The sequence below is a fragment of the Macaca mulatta genome, chromosome 7 (genome assembly GCF_049350105.2).
Source record: "Macaca mulatta isolate MMU2019108-1 chromosome 7, T2T-MMU8v2.0, whole genome shotgun sequence".
In the NCBI taxonomy this organism is placed as follows: domain Eukaryota; kingdom Metazoa; phylum Chordata; class Mammalia; order Primates; family Cercopithecidae; genus Macaca; species Macaca mulatta.
In genome coordinates this window covers 107557694-107575235 of record NC_133412.1, presented here as the reverse complement: position 1 = coordinate 107575235, position 17542 = coordinate 107557694, and the positions used below count along the sequence as shown (strand labels likewise).

General features: G+C 45.1%; 1 protein-coding gene across 1 annotated transcript in view; it reads left to right on the top strand.

The window, feature by feature from the left end:
* Positions 1–1447: 1447 nt before the first annotated feature.
* Positions 1448–17542, top strand: part of SPTSSA (serine palmitoyltransferase small subunit A) — a 37177-nt gene continuing 21082 nt past the window's right edge. Inside the window, 1 exon segment of the mRNA NM_001193346.2 lies at positions 1448–1707. Coding sequence (NP_001180275.1) covers positions 1596–1707 — 112 coding nt within the window. The 5' untranslated portion in view covers positions 1448–1595.

Genomic DNA, 17542 nt, shown 5'->3' with positions numbered 1-17542 from the left:
TCCATTAAGTTGCCTCTCTTCCCCAGTAGACTGGGTACTTCATGAAGGCAGGTCTCAGTCTATCTTGTTTGCTATCCCCAATGTCTGGCACTTGATATTACTTACTCTTTTCTTTCTTTCTTTTTTTCTCCTTCCTTCCTTCCTGCCTTCCTTCCTTCCTTCCTTCCTTCCTTCTCTTTCTTTCTCTCTCTCTCTCTTTCCTTTCTTTCCTTCCTTTCTTTTGCTCTGTCACCTAAGATGGAGTGCAGTGGTGCCATCCTGGCTCACTGCAACCTCGACCTCCTGTGCTCGAACAATCCTCCCGCCTCAACCTCGTGAGTAGCTGGGACTACAGGTGCAGGCCACTACCCCTGGCTAACTTTTTTTTTTTTTTTGTAGAGATGGAGTTTCACCATGTTGCTCAGGCTGGTCTCGACCTCCTGTACTCAAGAGATCCGCCAGCCTCAGCCTCCCAAAGTGCTTGGATTACAGTCATGAGCCACTGCGCTTGGCCGGCACTTGATACTTTTAAATAAATAGTTATTAACCGTGAAACTTTTAAAGTTTAAGCAATAGGCTGTTTAACCTGGAAGACTTTTAACATTTAAACAGCAGACCATTTAATTGTGGCATTTCACATGCTACACCAGTGTATGGAGCTCCTGGTGGCCAGTGCAATGTTGCTGACCCATTTGGCAGTGGGAAAATCCGGGCATCCAGGAGTGCATTTCTAGGAGGTATCTCCAGCCCTCACACCAATCTCAAACTGCCTGTCATCTGCAGAACCCACTAGATCAGCGCGCTTCTGGCCTTGACCCACTTGGTGGTTAACTACAGCCACTAAGAGGTGGGCAGATAGATACTTTTGGTAAGTGGTCTTTGGGTTAGGGAGTGCATGGGTTATGCCTGTCTAGATGGGTGTGTTTTTGTGTGTGTGCATGGGCGGGGGAAGGGAGGAAGGAGGCCGAATGTGCATCCCTTCTACAGGGACGCCTTTCCAGACCTCCTTATTAGATGGCGTTCACCTCCTCACCCTCTCTCAGTCCCTTATTCTCCTCTTACACCGATCACGACTTGATTAATGCCTGTCTCCCAGCTAGGCCGCCAGCTGCACGAGGTAAGGAACCGAAGGCATTTCGGTTCTCCCTGGCAATCCCCCTCCTCAGAAGGATGCCTGAGGCATAACAAGTGTTCCAGAAATATTTATTCCGCAACCGCTCTGGGCCAGTCTGGATGGACCCGGCGCCCGCTGGGCTGGGGGCCCCCGGCCGGCACTGACGCCCCGCCCACCACCGGCCGGCCCAGGCGGGGCGGGGCGCGGCCGGGCGCTCTCGCGGGGACCGTTCTCCGGCTCGCGTGGGCGATGCCCGGGCAGGGAAGCGGGAGGGGACGACGGGACGCGAGGTAGCGGCCTGGCCAATGAGCGCGGGTCGGGCGGGGCTCGGGGACGGCGGCCTGGGCGCGCGCCGGGCTGGGCGTGCCGCGGGTGACGGCGGGGCCGGGCGGGCCAATGGGCGCTGGGTGGCGGGCGGGCGGGCCTGGCTGCCGGGGGCTTTAGGACGTGAGCGGGCGGCCGGCCGGACAGACTTACGTGTGAGCTGCATCGCGGGAGGCGCATGGCGGGGATGGCGCTGGCGCGGGCCTGGAAGCAGATGTCCTGGTTCTACTACCAGTACCTGCTGGTCACGGCGCTCTACATGCTGGAGCCCTGGGAGCGGACGGTGTTCAGTATCCTGTCCGGGTCGCGGGCGCGGGGGCCGTGTTGGGGGCGCGGGCCGCGGGGCCGCAGCTCCCAGGCCCGGGGCCTGGGGTGGAGGTTGGAGCGGCGGCCCCGCGGGTCCTGTGCGCGGAAGCCGAGGAGTCGGGGGGCAGGGGGAGGTCTGGGGGCCTAGGGCCGGGCTTGCGGGGTTAAGTGGGAGGTGGGGGAGGCGAGAACTCTTGAGATCCGGAGTCACCCGTGAGTCGCTGGACCCAAGGAGGAAGCGTCTTGATTCCTGGAGAAAATCTCCGAGGGTGATGTGTAACCCAGTGTGTCGCCTGCACTTCGGCCGCGCCTGCCTTTGGTTCAGTCCCCTGTTCCTGTAGGAGGCGGGGATCATGTAACAGTGGAGTACATCGCTCCCGGCTTGGACGCCGTTGACCTTTAAGTGTTCCTGATGTAGTTGGCTTTGGGTCTACCAAGAATTCTAACCAGTTAACCAGCTTTTAAGCCAGATTCTGAATTTGTAGGCATGACACTCCAGTAGTTTTTGACAGCAGTTTAAGTTATTGTATCTTTTTGGTCTTCAAGGTGGGGAGTTTTAAAAGTATATTGCTTCTTTGCACCGTCCGTAGAAGTCGGCCTGAAAAGTGGTGCAATTTGCGGTTAGTTGTCGGTAGGGTTTGAAACTGTTGTGGTGGATAGTTAGTAAATTATTAATGACTGTTGAGTGGTTACTATAAGCAAAGCATTTGTGCAAAGCACATTTTCTGTATCTTAACTCATCTAACTTTGAGAACTTCAATTAATAACTCAGGATTGTGAAGATAGGCTCCCTGAAAGTCTGATGTTTCTTGTCTCTACTTGTCCATATTGACATCCTTTGATGATATTCTTGCAGATTGAATACTGATAATGAATGAGATGCAACTTTTTACAAACTCAGGCCAATACGAAACAGATATTTCGCAAAACATGTTTAGTTTATCCACGTTCTCTCCTTTTCAGTGTGGTTTAGTTGGAGTAGCTTACTTCAGAACAACTTTGCGAATGCATTGTTGCATTCCAGTGAGTGACTGAGGTAATTTCATTCCAAGCCTTATCAAGTGTGTTTGTTTTGAAATAGCTTAAGGTTGTACTCAAAGCTGAGTCTTTTGTTTCAGCACTTTTGAAGAATTTGAGATGCTTTCAAAGCAGTTTATTTATTAGGAATTTAAGAACCAGAATGCATATTTTGGATTTAGACACTGAAGATAGTTTGCTTTGATTTCCTGCACCATTTATTTGTAGCTGCACTTTAGTCTCACTCTTTAGGGCTCACAGGGCCATGCCTTGTAAAATACATACTTAAATGTATATTTAATAGAAGTCTCTCTGTAGAAGCAAGCGTATCTTGACTCACATAACACATCCTAAAATTAAACAATGCTGGGTTACATTGAAGCTCTTTAAATCAGAGATTGAATGTAGAGTGCACTATTAGAATATAGTATAGATTTTACACCTAAAAGCTTTTACACCTAAAATCTAATATAGATTTTACACACTAAAATGCTACAGTTATCAATGATGTTAAGATTTTTCTGTTATGTTGCAATAGTGATAGTATCCTATAAAGAACTAGGTGATGGCTTTTTTGGGGTATGGAGAAATAAATTATGAAATGAAATTCAGTGCCTTAGTAGATATTTGCCTTTAATGGTTTTGAGTTACCATTGGTTTAGCAACCAAGTAGTTTCAAATTTTTTTTTCAAATAGGTGACACCTGCAACCAACTGACATCCAGTATTATAGAACCTTATGATTTTAAACTTGAGATTAAAAAAAGTCTTATTTCAAATTTCATGTTATTGGGGTTAGAAATGCAATTATTTGACATAAGCCAGTCTTGAATTACTATCAGCTGTTATATTTATATTTTTCCACTTCAACTTCTAGAATCATTTAAAACTATCTGGTAGTTTGGAACATCAATTTGAGATTGAATCCTCGTTTTAGCTTGACGGAAGAACTGAATAAGAAAGCTGGATTTTTTTTCCCCCAACTTGTCAGGAGGCTTACTGTCAAGTACTTTGAATTTCATAAATCCATTAACGATTAGTAAGCTTCACCCAGAACTATTTGTGGCCAGCTACATGATGTTAAAGGAAAGAGGCATACTTTCTACAGCTTAAACATTACATTCAACTTAATCATCAATCCTAGAAACCTAAAATTTAGAGAAATTTGCCTCTGCCGGTCTGAAAATTGGTGTCTGTCTGAGTTAGAAGTCCTGAACAGAGTAAGACTTTAGATTGATTTCTTCTCTCTCTCTCTCTCTCTCTCTCTCTCTCTCTCTCTCTCTCTCTCTCTCTCTGTCTGTCTCTCTGTGTGTGTGTGTGTGTGTGTGTGTGATGGAGTTTTGCTCTTGTTGCCCAGGCTGGAGTGCAATGGCACGATCTCAGCGCACTGCAACCTCCGCCTCCCAGGTTCAAGTGATTCTCCTGCCTCAGCCTTCAGAATAGCCAGGATTACAGGTGCCTGCCGCCACGCCCGGCTAATTTTTGTATTTTTAGTAGAGATGGGGTTTCACCACATTGGCCAGGCTGGTCTTGAACTCCTAACCTCAGGTGATCTGCCCGCCACAGCCTGCCAAAATGCTGGGATTACAGGCATGAGCCACCATGCCTGGCCAGATTAATTTTCTTTTTTTTTTCTTTTTCTTTTTTTTTGAGATGGAGTCTCTGTCGCCCAGGCTGGAGTGTGGTGGTGCAATCTTGGCTCACTGCAACCTTTGCATCCCGGATTCAAGCAATGCTCCTGCTTCAGCCTCCCAAGGTAGCTGGGATTACAGGTGCCCACCAACACGCCCATCTAATGTTTGTATTTTTAGTAGAGCCAGGGTTGGGGGTGGGGTGGGGGAGTGGTTTTACCATGTTGGCCAGTCTGGTCTCAAACTCTGACCTCAAGTGATCTGCCCACCTTGGCCTTCCAGAGTGTTGGGATTACAGGCGTGAGCCAACGCGCCTGGCCCAGATTAATTTCTTAAAGAGGATAGGTGCATTAGTTTACATTTCCTTGCTATATAATGCCTTTTTAAAAATTTGAAGTTGTGGGCCTAGTGCGGTGGTGGGTGCCTGAAATCCCAACTACTTGGGAGGCTGAGGCAGGAGAATCGCTTGAACCTGGGAGGCGGAGGTTGCAGTGAGCCGAGATCACGCCACTGCACTCCAGCCTTGGTGACAGAGCAAGATTCCATCTCAAAAAAAAAGAAAAAGTTGTAATTTCAGGGGAAATTGATAACGTACTATCACTGTACTTTCCAGGGGCATCCTTGAGCATCTGAATGGATGTTTAGAAATTCTTTGCTTCTTGACTTCCCAAATCAAATAGCTAGAAGTTAGTTAAAAGCTGTTGTAAATTGAAAGTCAATCTCGGCCGGGCACGGTGGCGGTTCACCAGCCTGGCTAACATGGTGAAACCCCATCTCTACAAAAAAAAAAAAAAAAGCCGGGTGTGGTGGCGCACGCCTGTAGTCCCAGCTACTTGGGAGGCTGAAGCAGGAGAATCGCTTGAACCCAGGAGGCAAAGGTTGCAGTGAGCTGAGATCGCGCCACTGCACTCCAGCCTGGGCCACAGAGCAAGACTCCATCTCAAAAAAAAAAAAATGTCAATCTCAGGTCTGGTGCGGTGGCTCACACCTGTAATCCCAGCACTCTGGGAGGCCGAGGTGGGCAAATAGCTGAAGTCCAGGAATATGAGACCAGCCTAGGAAACATGGCAAAACTCTGTATCTACTAAAAATGCAAGTATTAGCCGGGTGTGGTAGTGCACGCCAGCTACTTCGGTGGCTGAGGCACCAGAATCTCTTGAACCTGGGAGACGGAGGTTGCAGTGAGCTGAGATGACACCACTGCACTCCAGCCTGGGTGACAGAGCGAGACTCCGTCTCAAAAAAAAAAAAAAAATTGCAATTTATAAAAAAGATTTTAAGATGTGTTTTTAAGGAAAAGCCTCTATTGGGTCAAGTCAGACACATTGTAAATAGTTCTTGAAACAGTGAGATTTATGAATAAGTTTTGTAAATTCTTCCTCACTAGGGCCTATATGCTAAGTTTTCTTTTACCATCTGTCTTGTCTTTTCTTTCTTTGTATTTTTTTTTGAGACAGTCTTGCTCTGTCACCCAGGCTGGAGTGCAGTGGTGTGATCTCGGTTCACTGCAACCTCTGCCTCTGGGACTTAGGCGATTCTCCTGCCTCAGCCTCCTGAGTAGCTGGGACTACAGGCCGTGCCACCATGCCCAGCTAAATTTTTGTATTATTAATTGAGGTGGGGTTTCACCATGTTAGCCAGGCTGGTCTTGAACTCCTGACCTCAAGTGATCCACCCACTTCAGCTTCCCGAAGTGCTGGGATTGATTATAAGCATGAGCCGAGATGCCCGGGCTACCATCTGTCTTCTAATAAGACATTTGAAGTGATACATTAGCGTTTGGTTTGTCAAGGAATATTTGAACTTTTTCCACGTGCAGACATGTTTCTATCTTACAGAGAAATGGGACATGACACCTGCATTAAGACAAAAGATAACAATAAAAAAGAATCTGGTAAGTGCTAATTAGTATTACAGTATGTACTACAAAAGGAGACCTACCATAGACTGAGAACCACTTACCTCATCTCAGGAGGAGACATTTTTAACAGACGTTTCAAAAGTTTCCTTTCCCTACCGGCATCCAAAGGTGGGAAAGAAAAGACCAGGTTTTGGCCAGGCGTGGTGGCTCACGCCTGTAATCCCAGCACTTTGGGAGGCCGAGGCGTGCAGGTCACAAGGTCAGGAGATTGAGACCATCCTGGCTAACACAGTGAAACCCTGTCTGTACTAAAAATACAAAAAACTAGCCGGACATGGTGGCAGGTGCCTGTAGTCCCAGCTACTCGGGAGGCTGAGGCAGGAGAATGGCGTGAACCTGGGAGGCGGAGCTTGCAGTGAGGCGAGATTAAGCCACTGCACTCCAGCCTGGGCGACAGAGGGAGACTCCGCCAAAAAAAAAAAAAAAAAAAAAGACCAGGTTTTGTAACCAAGAGAGGCTTTTGTAACAGTGAGATTGGCCCTGAAGTATCTCACTGGATAACATTGTAACCATGCCTGTTGAGAGGTGAAAAAACTAAGAATAGTTTGTTAAAATAATTTGAATCAACTTTGGGAGGCTGAGGTGGGTGGATCACCTGAGGTCAAGAGTTCAAGGCCAGCTTGGCCAACATGGTGAATTCTTGTCACTACTAAAAATACAAAAATTAGTGGGGTATGGTGGCTGGCACCTGTAGTCCCAGCTACATAGGAGGCTGAGGCAGGAGAATTGCTTGAACCCGGGAGGCGGAGGTTGCAGTGAGCCAAGATTGCGCCATTGTACACCAGCCTGGGCAACAGAGCAAATACTCTGTCTCAATAATAATAATAATAATTCGAATCAGAAGTATGCTATTTTAATCGTTTTTCTTTTTTTTTTTTGAGATGGAGTCTTGCTCTGTTGCCCAGGCTGGAGTGCAGTGGCGCCATCTTGGCTTACTGCAACCTCTACTTCCTGGGTTCAAGCGATTGTTCCGTCTCACCCTCCCGAGTGATCCACCTGCCTCGGCCTCCCAAAGTGCTGGGATTACAGGCATGAGCCACTGTACCCGGCCAAGAGTACAGGTGTGTGCCACCACACCTGGCTGATTTTTGTATTTTTTAGTAGAGACAAGATTTCACCATGTTAGCCAGGCTGGTCTTGAACTCCTGTCCTCAGGTGATCTGCCTGCCTCGGCCTCCCAAAGTGCTGGGATTGCAGGCATGAGCTACCGTGCCCGGCCTATAATCTTGTTTTATTGATTAAAAAATAGAGTCATATTAGTCTATAATCACGGCTATATTTGCCCATCTCTCTGCTGCTGCTGATGTTTCCATGGCATTTTATTTTAAGCAAAATGTGGGCAGTTTTTTTGGTTTATGTTAGGAATTAGATTCCCCCTGAAAGACAGTTCATGTGTCTTGAAAACATTTTTTTTCCACTTTTAAACCACAGTGCTGGGCACACAAATAATGCTTAAAAAACATTCGTTTATATATTGATTTGTTATTTTATTTATTTATTTATTTTTTTGAGACAGGGTTTTGCACTTGTTGCCCAGGCTGGAGTGCAATGGTGCGATCTCGGCTCACTGCAACCTCCGCCTCCCGGGTTCAAGTGCTACTCCTGCTTCAGCCTCCCAAGTAGCTGGGATAACAGGCATGCGCCACCACGCCTGGCTAATTCTTTGTATTTTTAGTAGAGATGGGGTTTGTCATGTTGGCCAGGCTGGCCTCAAACTCCTGACCTCAGGTGATTCACCCACCTCGGCCTCCCAAAGTGCTGGGATTACAGATGTGAGCCATTGCACCGAGCTGATTTGTTATTTTATTTTATTTTATTTTTTATTATTTATTTATTTATTTATTCATTTATTTCTTTATTTTTTTTTTTTGAGACGGAGTCTCGCTCTGTTACCCAGGCTGGAGTGCAGTGGCCGGATCTCAGCTCACTGCAAGCTCCGCCTCCCGGATTTACGCCATTCTCCTGCCTCAGCCTCCCAAGTAGCTGGAAATACAGGCGTCCGCCACCTCGCCTGGCTAGTTTTTTTTGTATTTTTTAGTAGAGACGGGGTTTCACCATGTTAGCCAGGATGGTCTCGATCTCCTGACCTCGTGATCCACCCGTCTCGGCCTCCCAAAGTGCTGGGATTACAGGCTTGAGCCACTGTGCCCGGCCTGATTCGTTATTTTAAAGCAATTGCAGAAGTATTTGAGAGTGGGAAAAGAGACCTGATTTTTTTTTTGTTTTGTTTTTTTTGAGATGGAATCTCACTGTTGCCTAGGCTGGAGTGTAGTAACGCGGTATCGGCTCACTGCAGCCTCCGCCTCCCGGGCTCAATCGATACTCCTGCCTCAGCCTCCCAAGTAGCCGGGATTACAGGCATCTGCCACCATGCCCAGCTAATTTTTGTATTTTTAGTAGAGACGAGGTTTCACCATGTTGGCCAGCCTGGTCTTGAACTCCTGATCTCAGGTGATCTACCTGCCTTGACTTCCCAAAGTGCTGGGATTACAGGCACGAACCACCGCGCCCGGCCAAGAAACCTGGTTTTAAACCACTTTTAGAGTGGTTTTGGAGCTTGGCTGCTTCTGATGAACAGAATGCAGTTCTCAGAGAGAACTTAAATTTAAAGGGATTAGGTGAACTTTTTTTCTTTATTATTTTATTTTTTTAAGAGACAGGGTCTTGCTCTGTCACCCAGGCTGGAGTGTTGTGGTGCAATCATAGCTCACTGTAAACTTGAACTCTTGGGCTCAAGTGATCGTCTCGCCTCAGCCTCTTCCTCAGCCTCCTGAATATCTGGGCTAATTTTTTTTTTTTTAATTTTTAGTAGAGACAGGGTCTTGCTATGTTGCCCAGGCGGTCTCAAACTCTTGGCCTCAAGTGATCCTCCCACCTCGGCCTCCCAAAGCATGGGAGAACTTCTTTGACTTACCTTGGAGCTGTTAACAAAATTTACATTGCTCTGTTTACTCATTTGTAAAATGTGTATGTTTGTTGAATTCTGTACTCCACAAGTATTATGTACCTTCTATTTGCCAGATACTATTCTAGAAATTGGGGCTATAACTGTAATAAAACATAAATTTTTTCTTCTAATGCCGCTAGATAAAGAAATGAAATATATAGATTATTAGATTGTTACAACTGTTATGGATAAAAATAAAGCAGAACAGGATGGAAAGTAAGGCAGAAGGACATTTTTCTTTTTCTCCTCTTCCCTCCCTCTCTTCCTTCTTTCTTTCCTTTACTTTCCTGCTTTCTTTTTTTGACAGAGTCTTGCTCTGTCACCCAGTCTAGGGTGCAGTGGCATGATCTCGGCTCAAGCTTCTCTGCCACCTCAGCCTCCTGAGTAGCTGGGAATACAGGCATGCGCCACCACACCTGGCTAATTTTTTTTTTTTTTTTTTTTTTGTAGAAACAAGGTTTTGCTATGTTGCCCAGGCTGGTCTCCAACTACTGGGCTCAAGTGATCTGCCAGCCTTGGGCTCCCAGAGTGCTAGGACAAGTGTGAGCCACCCACCATGCCCAGCTGAGTTTTTTTTTTTTTTATTCCCTGCTCCCCAGTTTTAGCCAGAGTGGCCAGGAGAGGACATTTGGAAATATTTAAGGAGGGAGATAATTCTAGAGGAATGAGCATTCCAGGCAAAAGGCACAGGAGGTGCAAATGGCCTGAGGCATGTTTCAGGACTAGCAGAGAGGCCAGTTTGGCCGGAGCCAAGTGAAGCGGGGTGTGAATAGCAGGAAAGGTCAGATGATGAAGGGCCTCTCAAGCTAAGATTTGAGGAGATGAAGGCAGGTGCTCATACCTTTTGAATACTTTCACTGGTTAAAATTCAGTAATACTTTTTTTCACTGACATTTTAAAATTTAATAAAGTAGGCAAGTGAACCATAAGAATATACATTTTTGTTGGGAAGGGTAAGGGAAGTCCGCTTCCCCTTTTGTTGGGAAGGGGGTAGCCAGAGGTTGGTTAACAAATACGAAATTACAGCTAGATAAGAGGAGTAAGTTCTAGTACTGTAGGGTGACTCTAATTAATAATTTATTGTATATTTTCAGATAGCTAGGAGTGCAGATGTTGAATGTTCCCAACACAAATAAAGATAAATATTTGAGGTGATAGATATGCTAATTACCTTGATTTGAACATTATGCACTGTATACATGTATCAAAATATCACACTATACTCCGTAAATAGGTATAATAATAATAATTTTTTTTTTTTAGATGGAGTTTCACTCTTGTCACCCAGGCTGGAGTACAGTGGTATGCTCTCCCAGGTTCAAGCAATTCTGCCACATCCTCCCAAGTAGCTGGGATTACAGGCGCCTGCCACCATACCTGGCTAATTTTTGTATTTTTAGTAGAGATGGGCTTTCGCCATGTTGGCCAGGCTGATCTTGAACTCCTGGCCTTAAATGATCCTCCTGCCTTGGCCTTCCAAAGTTCTGGAATTACAGGCATGAGCCACCATGTCCAGCCAATAGGTACAATTACTTATTATGTGTGAATTAAAAAAATAATAAGTGCTGAGTACAGTGGCTTGCACCTGTAATACCAGCTACTTGGTTGGCTGAGGTGGGAGGATCACTTGAGCCTAGGAGTTTGAGACCAGACTAAACATAGCAAGACCTGTCTCTAAAAAAAAAAAAAAAAGATAAAAAAATATACATTTTTGGGGCCAGGTGCGGTGGCTCACGCCTGTAATCCCAGCACTTTGGGAGGCCGAGGCGGGTGGATCACGAGGTCAAGAGATTGAGACTATCCTGGCTAACACGGTGAAACCCCGTCTCTACTAAAAATACAAAAAAATTAGCTGGGTGTGGTGGTGGGTGCCTGTAGTTCCAGCTACTTGGGAGGCTGAGGCAGGAGAATGGCATGAACCCGGGAGGCGAAGCTTGCGGTGAGCTGAGATCGCGCCACTGCACTCCAGCCTGGGCAACAGAGGGAGACTCCGTCTCAAAAAAAAAAAAAAATATATATATATGTGTGTGTGTGTGTGTATATATACATATATATGTATATACACTTTTTTTCCTCCCTGGGATTCCAAGCTATTTTCATTTTGGATGGAAAAAAATAGAACCTAAAAGCATTTTTTTTTTCATTTTTAATGTATTGTCCTGAGTTCTGTCTGAGTTTCCAAGAAGATGGATTTCATTTCTTCCTTTAGAGAAACTAGGGAGTAGTTTCAGGAAAAATAAGAATTTACACATGTTATCAGATAGAGCCTTCTGGTGTTATTTCAGCTGAAGGAGCCGGGCAGCAGGTGCTTTGGGATGTAGGGCAGGAAGAGCATGATGGATTGGGAGTGCTCAGAGAACTTTCAGGGAGGCATTTGAGTGGGTTTGTTTCTCTTCCCACAACATGGATAAGAAGGTACAGACCAGGGTACAGAGGCGTACTGGGATGGTGAGTACTCCAGTCAGACTGGCTGCAGCAGGCATTCTTTTGGGAAGAATAGGTGGGAAATAAAGTTGAAAAAGTAGGCTGGGGCCATCTATTAATTCAACAAATACTGTGTGCATTCCTTGTACCAGATGCTGGCTTTGGTGCTTGTGATACATCAGTGAGCAGAAGAGACAAAGATTCCTGCCCTCATGGAACTTTCATAGTAACGAAGTAATAGAAAAGTAGATCATGGCCCGGGGTGTCAGAAATGTGGGGGTGTGATGGAGTTGTTGGTTTTTGTTTTTGTTTTTGTTTTTTTGTTTTTTTGAGGCGGTCTCACTCTGTCACCCAGGCTGGAGTGCAGTGGCATGATCTTGGCTCACTGCAACCTCTGCCTCCCAGGTTCAAGTGATTCTCCTGCCTCAGCCTCCCAAGTAGCTGGGATTACAGGCATCTACCACCATGCCCGGCTAATTTTTGTGTTTTTAGTAGAGATGGGGTTTCGCCATGTTGACCAGACTGGTCTTGAACTTCTGACCTCAGGTGATCTGCCTGCTTTGGCCTCCCAAAGTGCTGGGATTATATGCATGAGCCTCTGCGCCCAGTAGAGTTGCTGGTTTTTAAAGAGAATATCAGGAGAGGCTTCATGGAGGAGGGAGGGGTATTTGAGCAAAATATAAAGGTGGTAAAGGAGTTAATGTGGGGGAAGAGCAGAGCTGGAACAGTCAGTGCAAAGTCCCTGAGTCAGGAGCCTGCCTGGCATATGTGAGGAGGGTCACTGAGGCAGGTGTGGCTGGAGCAGAGTGAGCCTGGACCAAAGTGGTGGGTAGTGAGGCCAGAGAGTCAATGGAGGGCCTGTAAGGGCCAGAGTAAGAATAGACCTTGAGTGAGGAGTGATCCAATTTACCTTTATTTAAGTTTTTTTTTTTTTTTTTTTGAGACGGAGTTTCACTCTTGTTGCCCAGACTGGAGTGCAATGGTGCGAACTCGGTTCACCAGAACTTCCACTTCCCAGGTTCAAGTGAGTCACCTGCCTCAGCCTCCCAAGTAGCTAGGATTACAGGCATGTACCACTACAGCCGGCTAATTTTGTATTTTTAGTAGAGACAGGGTTTCGCCATGTTGGTCAGGCTGGTCTTGAACTCCCGACCTCAGGTGATCCGCCCACCTCGGCCTCCCAAAGTACTGGGATTACAGGCGTGAGCCATGGCACCTGGCCCCTTTTATTTAAGTTTTTAAAGGTTAACTCTGGTTATGGGGTTTGGAATAGGTGAAGGTCTGTGAGAGGAGGCAGTGGTAGAGGCAAACGTCAGTGTTTTGGTTTGAGGGTAGTCTTTGAATGATAATGAAAAAAGAGCATTACAAATTTTAAGCTATATGTTATTTTCAGCAGCAACTAAATTATTTTCTTAGATTTTTGCTATATCCTCAGATGCTTACAACTTAGCATTTTTTAATTCTCACAGGATCCTCCCCGCTTCGGCTTCCCAAAGTACTGGGATTACAGACGTGAGCCACCACTCCTGGCCAAAAAGGACTTTTTTTGCATCTCAATATACTAATTAAAGTATTTGGGAGTTTGGAAAATATGAATTTTTAAGTCGTAGATAAAATAGATTATACATTCTTATGGTTGAAACACAAAAGACACAAAAAGGTAGTTGGTGACAGTCTTCCTTCCACCCCTGCCCGAGCCACCCCGTGACAACCAGTGTCAGCAGTTTCCTGTGCATCTCTCCTGAGATATTCTGTGAATGTATAAAAAATATACTCTTTTTTTTTGAGACAGAGTTTCGCTCTTTTGCTCAGGCTGGAGTGCAGTGGCGCGATCTCATCTCATTGCAACCTCTGCCTTCTGGTTTCAAGTGATTCTCCTGCATCAGCCTCCCCAGTAGCTGGGATTACAGGTGCCTGCCACCATACCCTGCTGATTTTTTGTATATTTAGGAGAGACGGAGTTTCACCATATTAGCCAGGCTGGTCTCAAACTCCCGACCTCATGATCTGCCCGCCTTGGCCTCCCAAAGTTCTGGGATTACAGGCGTGAGCCACCGTGCTGGCTCCCATTTTTTTTTTTTTTCTCAAGATGGAGTCTTGATCTGTCACCTAGACTGGAGTACAGTGGTACAATCTTGGCTCACTGTAGCCTTGGCCTCCTGGGTTCAAGCAATTCTGCCTCAGCCTCCCGAGTAGCTGGGATTACAGGTGCCCACCACCATACCTGGCTAATTTTTGTATTTTTAGTAGAGATGGAGTTTCACTATGTTGGCCAGCCTGGTCTTGAACTCCTGACCTCAAGTGACCCACCCACCTTGGTCCCCCAAAGTTCTGGGATTACAGGCATGAGCCCCTGTACCTGGCTGGGAAATGCACAATTGTAAGATTAGGAAGTAATGTGGGAGAAGTAAATACATTTATAAGGGAGAATGGGAAGGACAACCAGCAAACCACAAGAATTCTCAGACAGATCAAGCTCTGGGAGTACAGTGGAAGCAGACCACCTTTAACTGGTTTCTCCTTAAACTATCCTAACCTCCTGAAAAGTTGTCTTGTTACCTCCAGGGCCCCACTGCTTTAGTTTGAAGAAAACTGCTTTAGCCTGTTTTACATGTTAGCCTTTATATTTGGCTGATTCAGTGAGAATGTTAGGATATCTCTTAACTGTACTCCTTAGAATATTGACTTTTTCTTTAGTAGTTTTTGGTTGGTAAAGGTAGAAAATAATGAAACCTGTGCTTAACAAGAACTAAATGGTCTATACCAGGACAGGCAGAGAACATCATGGTTGGGTTAATGGCAGTGGGAGCCACACATTGATATTCCGCAGCAGTGTTTCAGCATGTGATTCTAGTGATTTGTGAGTAGTGATCACTATAGGCCCTGTCTCCATTTTCTTAAAGACTTTATGATTCCTCCAGACTATGAGTGTTGTAACATTTATGGTACATAGGAGCTAAGATAGGTGTTTTTTTTTCCCCCCTAAAACAGGGTCTTGCTCTGTTGCCCAGGCTGGAGTTCAGTGGCTGGCATAATCTTTAGTTCACTGTACCCTTGAACTCCTGGGCTCAAGCGATCTTCCCGCCTCAGCTTCTCAAGTAGTGGGGACTACAGGCACACACCACCATTCCTAATTTTTAAATTTTTAGTAGAGACAGGGTCTCACTATGTTGCCTAGGTTAGTCTTGAACTCCTGGCCTCAAGCAGTCCTCCTGCCTCAGCTTTCCAAAGTGCCGGGATTATAGGTGTGAACCATTGGAACTGGCCTCTTTTTTTTTTTTTTTTTTAAAGAACAAAGCCCAAATGCTCAAATTTAATAATTTAAGCTGGCCGGGCGCGGTGGCTCAAGCCTGTAATCCCAGCACTTTGGGAGGCCGAGACGGGTGGATCATGAGGTCAGGAGATCGAGACCATCCTGGCTAACACGGTGAAACCCCGTCTCTACTAAAAAATACAAACAATTAGCCAGGCGTATTGGCGGGCGCCTGTATTTCCAGCTACTCGGGAGGCTGAGGCAGGAGAATGGCGTGAACCTGGGAGGCGGAGTTTGCAGTGAGCCGAGATCTCGCCACTGCACTCCAGCCTGGGCCTCAAAGCGAGACTCTGTCTCAAACAAACAAAAAAATAAATAAATAATTTAAGCTATGTGTTCCAGAAGATGTACTTGATAGAGGATATACACTTTTTATAAATTGGCATGTTGAAAAAATAGTAGTTATGGAATGGTAGAAAGATAGTATTTATGATCAATAGTTATGAGAAATAGAAGTTTTACTAATACAAGGATTTTGGTCAGCATGTATTATATATGCTTCTGAAAAATTGCAAAATAATTGGGTTTATGGGAAAATAGTATTGAGGCAGACCACTCAAAATGTATGCAATTTAGTTAGTATGCAAGCACTAACAAACACAATACTTGGCATCTTGAGGGAATAACTTGGATATCCCAGACAGGCAGGCAGCTCAGCTTCACTGGAAGCTGCCCGAGGGGACATGACCAAAGCATGGACAAAGTTGAATGGAAATGTCAGCAGTAGGTACTGATGTAATGCAGATAGTGTGGGCTGCCATTGAGGCAGTGTAGGGGCAGTGCCACCTGCCACACTAGCTGAGAGCTGTGCTACCCTGGAGGTGCCTTTCTCTGAAGAGGGAGACTGGGTGCAAACGTGAATTTCTGATTTTCTTAAAATAGTTAAAAGGACTTCTGTCTGTATAGCTGAGTTGAGAGATGTTTCCTGCTTGAGGTGATACAGTTGACCCTTGATCCACTTGGGGGTTAGGAGTGCTGCCCCCAGGCCCTCATCCTCACCCCACAGGCAGTTGAAAATCTGTGTATAACTTTTGACTCCCCAGAAACTTTGCTAATAATCTACTTTTGACCAGAGCCTTACTGATAACATTAACAGTCGATTAACACATATTTTGTATGTTATGTGTATTATATATTGTATTCTTACAGTAACGTAAGCTAGAGGAAAGAAAATCATGAGGAGGAGGAGGGGGTCTTGCTGTTTCAGGGGTGGCAGAGGCAGAAGAAAATCCATGTATAAGTATAAGTAGACCTGCACAGCTCAAACCCTTGTTTTCAAGCGTCACCTAATTATTTTCCCACTAATCTGCTCCCCTAACTGATGAAATATCCCATATGAAGGAATACAGCTCGTATACTCTACTAGTCATATGTGAAGTGAATTATCTGATGTTACAGAAACATGTGCTGTAGCAGAACAGATTATATTTCAGAGCAGACTGAGAATTTTTTTTCCCATAACAATGGGACTTCAAATCTTCCTGAGGGTAATAGAAGCTCAAATCAGTAAAGGTGTGCCAGAGACACCATAGCCTCAGTGTCTTCTGGGATTAGAGCTACAAACCATTTCCAGGATTTTAGTCCATAGTGAAAAATATTCAGTTTGTAATCATTACTGATTTCAGCAGCATGCTTTGTTGTTTGTTTAGTTTTAAAAGAGCTTGTCATCAAGTTGTAGTTTCTAAAAACGGTTTTCATACTTAGGTTTGTATAATCAGCACACTATAGAAAGCTTAGAGAATGGATTTTGCTTGCTAAACACTAACTTCTGATGGTGATGTGCTATCCTTTAACATGACCCATGAATATCAAATTGGTTAACATACAGAGGAATGTGACAGTATAATAATTGTGACAGTATAATATTTTCCACTTGCTTCAATGTAAGGAAACTAGAAAAGTACCAAGGGATAGTCAATATATCTAGGAAAAATTAACTTTCTTTTTTTTTGTGGGGGATGGAGTCTCACTCTGTTGCCTAGGCTCCAGTGCAGTTGCATGATCTCGGCTCACTGCAAACTCCACCTCCTGGGTTCAAGTGATTCTCATGCCTCAGCCTCCCGAGTAGCTGGGATTACAGGTGTGCACCAGCATGTCAGGCTAATTTTTGTAGTTTTAGTAGAGATGGGGTTTCACCATGTTGGACAGGCTAGTCTCGAACTCCTGATCTCAGGTGATAATGCCCGCCCTGGCCTCCCAAAGTGCTGGGATGGAATTACAGGCGTGAGCCACCACTTTCTTTACATTTCTGTTGGTGATGATCTGCAGTTTTTTAAGGTCAAGGGAAAAGAAAACTACAGTAATAAGGAAGATTTCCTGTTTGGGGCCTCATTTAGTAGCCTGCAGCTGCTTTCACTTAGGGCTTTGATTGCTTTTCAGTAAACAGCATGTGATAATACTTCGACAAATGCTTTGTTTTCTCTTTTCATTAAGATGATTTCTTAGATTTATCACAACTTTTGAGTATTTCTAAGGTTAAATAACATTCTAGAATTGATTTTTTTTTTTTTTTTTTTTTTTAATGGAGTCTCATTCTGTCACCCAGGCTGGAGTGCAGTGGCGCGATC